This window comes from Protomyctophum bolini, assembly GCF_963924005.1.
Source record: "Protomyctophum bolini genome assembly, chromosome: 16".
Classification (NCBI taxonomy): Eukaryota; Metazoa; Chordata; class Actinopteri; order Myctophiformes; family Myctophidae; genus Protomyctophum; species Protomyctophum bolini.
In genome coordinates, this window is record NC_137877.1 from 35,862,643 (window position 1) to 35,870,772 (window position 8,130).

The 8,130-nt window shown below is 42.9% G+C and overlaps 1 protein-coding gene across 3 annotated transcripts in view; it reads left to right on the forward strand.

Annotated features, from left to right (window-relative positions):
* The window catches only part of LOC308330567 (nck-associated protein 5-like), a 65,025-nt gene that overhangs the window by 52,015 nt on the left and 4,880 nt on the right, over window positions 1-8,130 (forward strand). For 2 of the 3 annotated variants that reach the window (XM_080785489.1, XM_080785490.1), the window contains exons 8-11: window positions 14-2,961; window positions 3,442-3,562; window positions 6,431-6,506; window positions 8,060-8,130. The exon at window positions 8,060-8,130 is cut by the window's right edge and continues 319 nt beyond it. In XM_080785489.1, the coding sequence (XP_080641615.1) occupies window positions 14-2,961; window positions 3,442-3,562; window positions 6,431-6,506; window positions 8,060-8,130 (3,216 nt within the window). The remainder of the gene's footprint in view (window positions 1-13; window positions 2,962-3,441; window positions 3,563-6,430; window positions 6,507-8,059) is intronic. The other variant, XM_080785491.1, reaches the window with a different exon arrangement.

Genomic DNA, 8,130 nt, shown 5'->3' on the forward strand with positions numbered 1-8,130 from the left:
TTGTCACTCACAGTGTGCAATAAGCCGGGAGAAGAGGATGAGTGCTGGGTCTATGTCAGCCAATCAATCGGTTCCTGTCGAGCAGCTTGATCTGGGTTGGAAGGAAGGCCACATCCTGAGGGGTCTAAAGCGGCTCCAAATGCGCAGCCCCAAGGAGCAGTCCTCACTTGCTGCTGGCCCACATTACAAAGACTGCATGACCTCCAACGAAGGCATATACTCTCTTGGAGTTAAGTGTGCTCCGCAGGCGACTGTCCCCAAACAGGCATGCACTGCAGGCAAACCTTTCAAGGCGGGAGCAGGGGGTACTGCCCTCGGTTCAGACTCCGACGATGCAGATGACGAATCGCCAAAGTCTAAGGAACGCTGTGATCAGCCTACAGAAGAGAGTCTTGGCTTGGAGCCATCAGATGTCCCAACCTTGGGTGAAGTGGTCGATGTTGAAAAGAATCCTAATGACCACTGTCTTCAAAACGACCCTGTAAAACTTACAGGGAATCATGGACACTTTCTGTCACCTCTCCCGGACAACTTCTTGTTTGAGGGCCCCAATCTGAGACCTGGCATCAGCCCAACAGGGAGCCCCACCGACACGGTGACATTAAACGGCAAAGAAACGGCAGAAAGAGACAAGTCGTCAGGCTTGCAGAAGTTGAGTGACAGAAACAACAACCAGGAAAGGTCCACTGACCGCAAATCCAGGCTTGATTATGTCCGAAGACAACAGAACAGAACAGTGGCCAAGCAACTCGAAGCAGATGTGAACTCATCACTTCAACACGCTATAACCAGAGCACTGAGCAGTGAAGCGAGACAGCGTAGCTCTTCAATGGACACTCCGCATTGCAGAGACCAAGCAAGTCAAGCCAGTGACGAAGGCAAGGATCGCACCATCTTGGAATCCCCGCAGAAGAAACTTAAACCTCAGGCCTGTGACTCAGCAAGGAAGGCTTTCATCCTCCGGAGTAAGAGTGCAGATGGAGGCCCAGAACAACCCAAGCAGTTACATTCTCCCCTCCACCAGAAACTTATCAAGGTCCACAGGTCAAAAGGGCAGTCCAATACCCCGGGACACAGCACTCCTAGTACAAAATCTAACCTCAGTAAGACTCCTGGTACAGGCAAGGGAGCGTTTCATAAAGTTGAGAAAGGTGAGAATCATCCTGTGAAAAGAACTGCAGGTTCTCTTGAGAGTGTGGGGCAAAGTTCTCCGCTCTCATCACCAGTGAAACCCTCAAAGGCAATTAAGCCTCCAGGGCTAAGTGATTGCCCTAAGAGCCCAACTAAATCACCTTTGCATGTCTCCAAACTTCCATCAAGTAATAAATCTGGTGATGTCCAAGAAAGGCCCAGCTCTAGTAATTTATCCTGCTCTCCACTTAAACAACGGCGACAGGAACAGCACTCTGACTTGTCCAATTCGGAACACCGGTCCCCATCCCCACCCCTTCCACCCGGCCGAACCACATCACTACTCATTAGACCTGATTCTTTACCTAAAGCTCAAAAACCCATGATTCAACCACAAACCTCCACCACTGGGAAAACAAGCAGCAGCAAGCCTCAATTGGCATTACAGATGCAATCTCAAGTCTGTGATACTCGCCATATGGCCACACAAATGAGTGCTGACGTTATTAAATCACCTAAACGTGTCTCTGCCAATGTTTACAATTTGCAATCACCCAGGTTAGCACCTGTAACCTCTGTCCCAATTCAAGAATCTGAAGATGCAGATCCGATGCAGTCATCTAACAACTGTACTGCATGCCCTAATGAAAACGGTGCCATATTTATGGTGCCGAATCAGAACATGATGTCAATATCGCAACAGAGTATTTGTGAGTCGACAGTTTCAGAGGTCTTGCCTCAGGCGTCCTCTAATATTCACTACCAAAGCATAGGCAACAATCCTCAGAGTTCCAACTCAAGAGTGTTGATAACAGTGCTACCAGGGAATGCTAAACCCCTTGAGACAAACACAGGTCAGGGGACCAGTACATTCCTAGTTCTGGGAAGACATAACAAAGGTGATGCAAACTCTGTTTCCAAAAGTCTTCAGGCATTTGAGACCTTCAATTGTGATCCCCATGGTCCTCAGGTGATGCGTGGCATTAGTGAAACTGGCACCAAGGATAAAATCCGGCGAAAAATTGAGACCCGTTGTAGTTCACTGGGTTCTGAGCCCTCAGTCCTACCTCCTGCAGCAGACAGTGGTGTGATGCTGGACTGGGGCTTTGATGAGGAAGGTTGGCTGTTCAAACGGTCTGTGTCCGTCTCAACCAGACCTCCTCTTAAACCAGTCATGGGCATGAACGGGGCTAAGGCTCGCAGCCAGAGTTTTGGTGCACGATACATGGACCGGCCAAACTTCAACCGATATGGAAAGGGCCGCACCCAGATCAAAACTCACTCAGGAAGCTCATTGAACTCTCTAGGCGACGTCTTCCCTGGAAGTATGAGTTGCTCCAGTAGTTATCACTGTCCAATGAACCGCTCCCTTTTGAACAACTTTTTAATCGAGGAGGGCTTGCAAATCCCATCACTTTTGGCATCCTCAAGTGAAAGGCTCCAGAGTCTAAAACAACAACGAGAGCAAGTCAGGCGTCTTCAGATTGAGCAACAGTTCTCTAGCGCCTTCGGGGAGCCAGTGTCTGAGGAGCCGGAGAGACAGAGTGCTATAACCACCATTGAGGAGAAGGTGATGCTTGGAATAGAGGAGAACCTGCACAAGTCTCAGGAACAGGAGAAGAACAGTGAGACAAAGCAGAAGTCTGGCTCGTCCTTGGCAAACTGGTTTGGTTTCCGTAAAAGTAAACTTCCTGCTCCAAGTGCCAAAAAGACTGATCCGCCTAAAGTCAAAGAAGAGAAGAAGGAGCAAAAGATCACATCCCTTCTGGGGGGAAAGCAGACCAAGTGTGATAAAAAGAAGGAGAGAAGGAAAAGTGATGGAAAAGACTGGTAAGGAATTTAAGATGAACAAGGTGAGATGTTAACAGAAATGGACAGGACAGCTAAGAAACCAGGAGTATGGAATCAGAAATTAAAATTAATAATTGAAAGTACATTTTCAGGAGAGAACAAAATAATGTTTCAACATTTATCCAAGCGCACAGACCTTACTTGTGATGACACATTATATTGTAATGAACCCTCTTGCTCATAACACATTGCTCTTGCTCATGATTTTCATACTCGTTCTGCCCATGAAGTGATTTACAACCACGCTTAACCATGCTCATTTTTTATCAAGTGCTCTTAGATATTTATCCTCTAAGCCCTGTGAGTAGTGGAGACACATCTCATACAGACACATCAAAGCTAGCTTTTCCAGAGGTAGAATGTGATTTATCAAGGGGAGCACCGGGGGCATGTTCACAGTCAATATATGAGGGAATCTCAGATTATTGTGGGTTTTGTTGAAGAACTGTTCTCTTTTAGCTCTGTGGGGAGGAGAGAGGCCCATGATGCCGTGCGTTCCTGTATCTCAATGCCCTGTCCTGGAATGTCTTTGAATGACCAACAAGGACCTATTGACATCTGTGGGGACCCAAAGGTAAAGGTAGATCACCATACCCAATTTGACTATATTCTTACACACACACACACACACACACACACACACACACACACACACACACAACGCCGTAACAATGAGCTGCACATCAATGTTATAATACTGGAAGTCTGGAACAATAACAAACTCACAGTCACAACCAGCCATATTTTCTTATACAACATGAAAGCATGCAAAAGATACGTGGAACACACTCAGGATTCAAAAGGCACTCTTTATTTTGGGCAGCGGTGGCCTAAGCAGGGTTAGAGGAGCGCCCTTGTTGCCGAAAGGGTTGCTGGTTCTATTCCCCGGGCGGGCAGGAAAAATCTGGGATTGGTTATTACTCACCCAACACCGCTGAAGTGCCCCTGAGCAAAGCACTGAACCCCCAACTGCTCCGGTGGAGCTGCTTAGTGGCCAACAGTACAAGACTGTGGTTGTACTGGTAAGGTTTTAATGTGTCTGTGTTTCTACAGTATGCTGAAAATGAGCACTTGTGCCTTAGCTACTACCCTGGGTAATTACAAAATTAATAAAAAACACACACACACACAATCATCAATAAGCCGCATTGCATGGCAGCATATAAATATATACAAATTCTTATCATGGCTGATCATACGGCTTTGCCTGTAAATCCACCACCAAATCTGTTTCATCTCCTCCTCCAGCCATTTTCTGCATTTGTTTGTGAGTTAAATCTGTTAATCAACCCAAAGACGGAAGCTTACAAACTTGCAGAAAGAAGTTTGAAAAAACGGTTCTCTTTTTCTTCTTTTTTTTCTCATTGGAGGCAGCGTGTCCGAGTGAGAGACCAGGCAGTGAAAAATAAATATTTATTATAAATATACATTTCTGCATCAGGCAAGTGAAGGGCTAGCAGAGAAATCTTTGCTGGCCCTGACAGCCTATACCACTTCATTGACAATCATACATTTCATTCATAATCTTAGCCTGGGTTCCAGCCTGAATCGCTGCATTCGTTGAATTTGTTCTGTCACTCGCTACTCAGTCTGGAAAGGGTCCTATCTCCCTATCTCCATGGTAGACAGATTCACGGAACGCAGCGAAGCAGGCTGGAACCCAAACTATCATAATCTGCCTCCCCACAGTACTCCATGTAGGTAGGCCTATACTCCAATCTCCAATCACTCCAGTGATTGTTCCACCCGTCCGAACCCCTGATACAGTATTTCACAAGGTAACTGGAGAATTTGGCCCCTGAGGATTTACATAAGGCCCAATATTTCTACAAATTGCTACAAAACCTAATTGTCATTTTTGGAGGGTAAATTTAGGTCTGATAATGATGTAAAATAATGTGTACTTTACATTATATCCAACCATTTTCCAAAGCATATATTTATTCACCTGCATAATGTTGAGGTGCCCACAAGGTGTAGGTGCCCACTGGACCTGTATCCTTAACAAATACTAATTTGGGCCCCTCCTAAAAGACAGAGAAGAGAGGACCAACTAACTGTACTGTAAGGATGTAATAGCCGGTTCAATAATTACTCAAGTTATTAACTAATTCATGCAATTGAGAATGAACCAAAACCAAAATAGCATCCTTATATTGACACAGTAAAGTCATCTTTATCAAAGTAAGCACTTCCACTTTTAACCTTATTTAGTGCCAGTATGCACATTAGTCATATCTCTATACAGTTCCCTAGAGAGCAACTTCTTTGTTCAGTCAGCCAGATCCTATCTTTAATGCAGTTTAGTTGTACAATGCTGTGCGCAAATGGGAGAGTTATAGTCTAGACAGGTTTATTACATTAGAGGTTATTTAGTCTGGTCCCAAGGCTAATATGAAGGACGACCCGCACTTTTTAATTTAATTAACTAGGCCAGGAATGGTGTCGGCTAGTTATAATTGTTTGTCTGCTGAGTTATCATCTAAGCATAAATAATGTTTATCTATGTCACAAAGACAGCAATAGGAATCAAGACGGGTTGGAATCCCGGGTAGGTGGAAATTATGGACTGCAGCTTTAAAAGTGCCACTTTCATTCAAAATGGATGGGTTTGCGGTAAATCTGTGGTGATAATACTATGTGTCTAAACACAACAGCAATACAGTCTTCATTCCAACTACAAATCAATGTGTTGTACAGTTTGAGTCCACACCATTAGAGTTAATTAAATATAGACAAACAAGCTTGAGGAATGGTGGCCTTGGAGACAAAATTAGCTCAATGATAAAATAAACAACGCATGTCAAACCAAATGTATTATCACTGCTGTAAGCTATTGTACTATTAGAAGTCTTTTTACTAGACAATTTACTAGTAATATACTGTAATATTATTATTACTTTACCCAGTAACGAGTAAAGTAAGGTATTACTCTGCCAAAACAGTAATATTATACCATTTGATACAATTGATCATACAATTTTAATACAACGTGTGGAGTACTGGATAGGTTTGTCTGGTACGGCCAGATAAACAGCAGTTATTTTGTCAATCTAGCTGAGTTTGATTTAGACAAACATGACATCGGTTCAGGTAGTCCACATGGCTCAATTCTTGGTCCTTTATTGTTCTCCCTGTGCTGATGCTGATGATACCCAACTATATCTTTCTGTAGCTCCAGATGATCCCTGTGCTTTAGACCCGTTGTTGACCTGTCCGTCCAGCATCAAATGCTGGATGAGTGAGACATTTCTCAAGCTAAATGAGTATAAGACTTATTATTATTATTATTCAAAACAATTTGATTCATTTCTAAAAGAAGCTGACTAAACAGATTGTGTTGTTTTTGCGGGGGGGGGGGGGGGGTAATCTCTTGAGTAATATATTGCCCAACACTGATTATGAACAAATTCAAACATTCAGGTGTTATATTTCATTTTATTTTAAGATGCAGATGTTGAATCAGAGAGCTGATGAAGAGAATGGATGTGCAGAGAAGAGCTCCAGTCAGGAGAATGTCATAGGTACTGTACCACTCACCACTAACCAATACTACAAACTATTTTGATGATTTGATCTGATATTTTCAAAAAGCTAAATTGAAATATTTCCTGTTGCTGTCTTTTGTCAGATATATATATACATTGTAGGAAAGCTTGTTAGATGGAAATGGGAAATTGTGTCATGATCCGTCCATGATACCATTTTTTATTAAGGTTAAAAAAGTATTGGGCCAAAAATAATATGGTATAATGCCAGGCCAATTAAAATAATCTGTCCACACAAAAAGTGTGACGCTGATCTGTCCAGCAGTTTCTGAGATTACACACACACACACACACACACACACACACACACACACACATACACACATACACACATACACACACACACACCCACACACACCCGCGCGCGTGCACTTATACACACATATAGAAAGACAGACACATAGGGGCGAGAAAAGATCATATCCTCCCAGCCTTCCGGCCTGGCAGAGATAACAAGATATACAAAATGTTTTATTAATCCATTTTTCATTTAAGGGCAAAGTATAGCATTGTCTAAATATATGTATTTGACCTGATTCAACGACCTCATTGTCCTTTCATAGTTATTGCACTGGCTATGCATGTTGAATGATATTTTGATGAATCCTTGTAATGCATGAGGAGTCCTTCAGTTCACTTCAATTAGTTCACTTCAGTATGTTAATATTTTCTGTAACATAATGTTGCATCAAGTCCATGCATGAAGTAATGAGCAAAATATTTAAGTACAATACTCAAGTAAATTAATTGTTACTGTGCACTATTGATCATTACACTGCATTGCCGTCACATGTAATTAGATGGTTAGTGAAGCAACATTCAAAGGGAAAAGTAGAAAAACTATTGCACCATCTGTTTCACCGTTGCACGAATGCTGTGAATTCTCACAGGATGGCCTGTCTGTACTCCATTGTGTAGCTGACAGTAATAATAACGTGGCGTGCTGGGGAAATGAACATATCCGACCTGTATCACAGCCAACCCGTGGAGAAAATGCACAGCACAAAGATTTGATTGAAATGATGTCACTACTCTTGTTAAATTTGAATTAGAGTAAAGTTTTCTCCTATAATTACATGCCGAAAGTAATGACATCAAGTTGAAAGTGGCTTGGACTCATGCATTCAAGGATGCATGAGGTCAGTCCGTTCCACCCCCCATGTTGGCAGAGGGAGTGTAGCGCCCACGATTACATTAGACAATGGACACTGGGTGGAAAATAAATGGGTTACAATAATCGTGGGATAAATAAAAATACATAAATAATATATAATCCAAAAAGGTTTCACCCTACAGCAACAACATGACAAATAATAATAATAATCCCCACTTATTGACAACCTGCTCACTCTGCTATATATATTTTTTTAATTCCTTTATTTTCTTTATTATTTTTTTACATCATGTTACTATGCTGCTGAAATGTCAGAGGAACTAAACGGTAACGTCACCAGACATAGCAATGATTTGAACCTTGAACCCATGCTGTCTCCCCTGAGCTTCCTGCATGTCTTGTCCCTGTGTCGTAGGCCCTGGCAGCAAGATGCGAACGTTGGACAGTGGTATTGGGACCATCCCGCTCCCCGAATCCTCCCCCTGC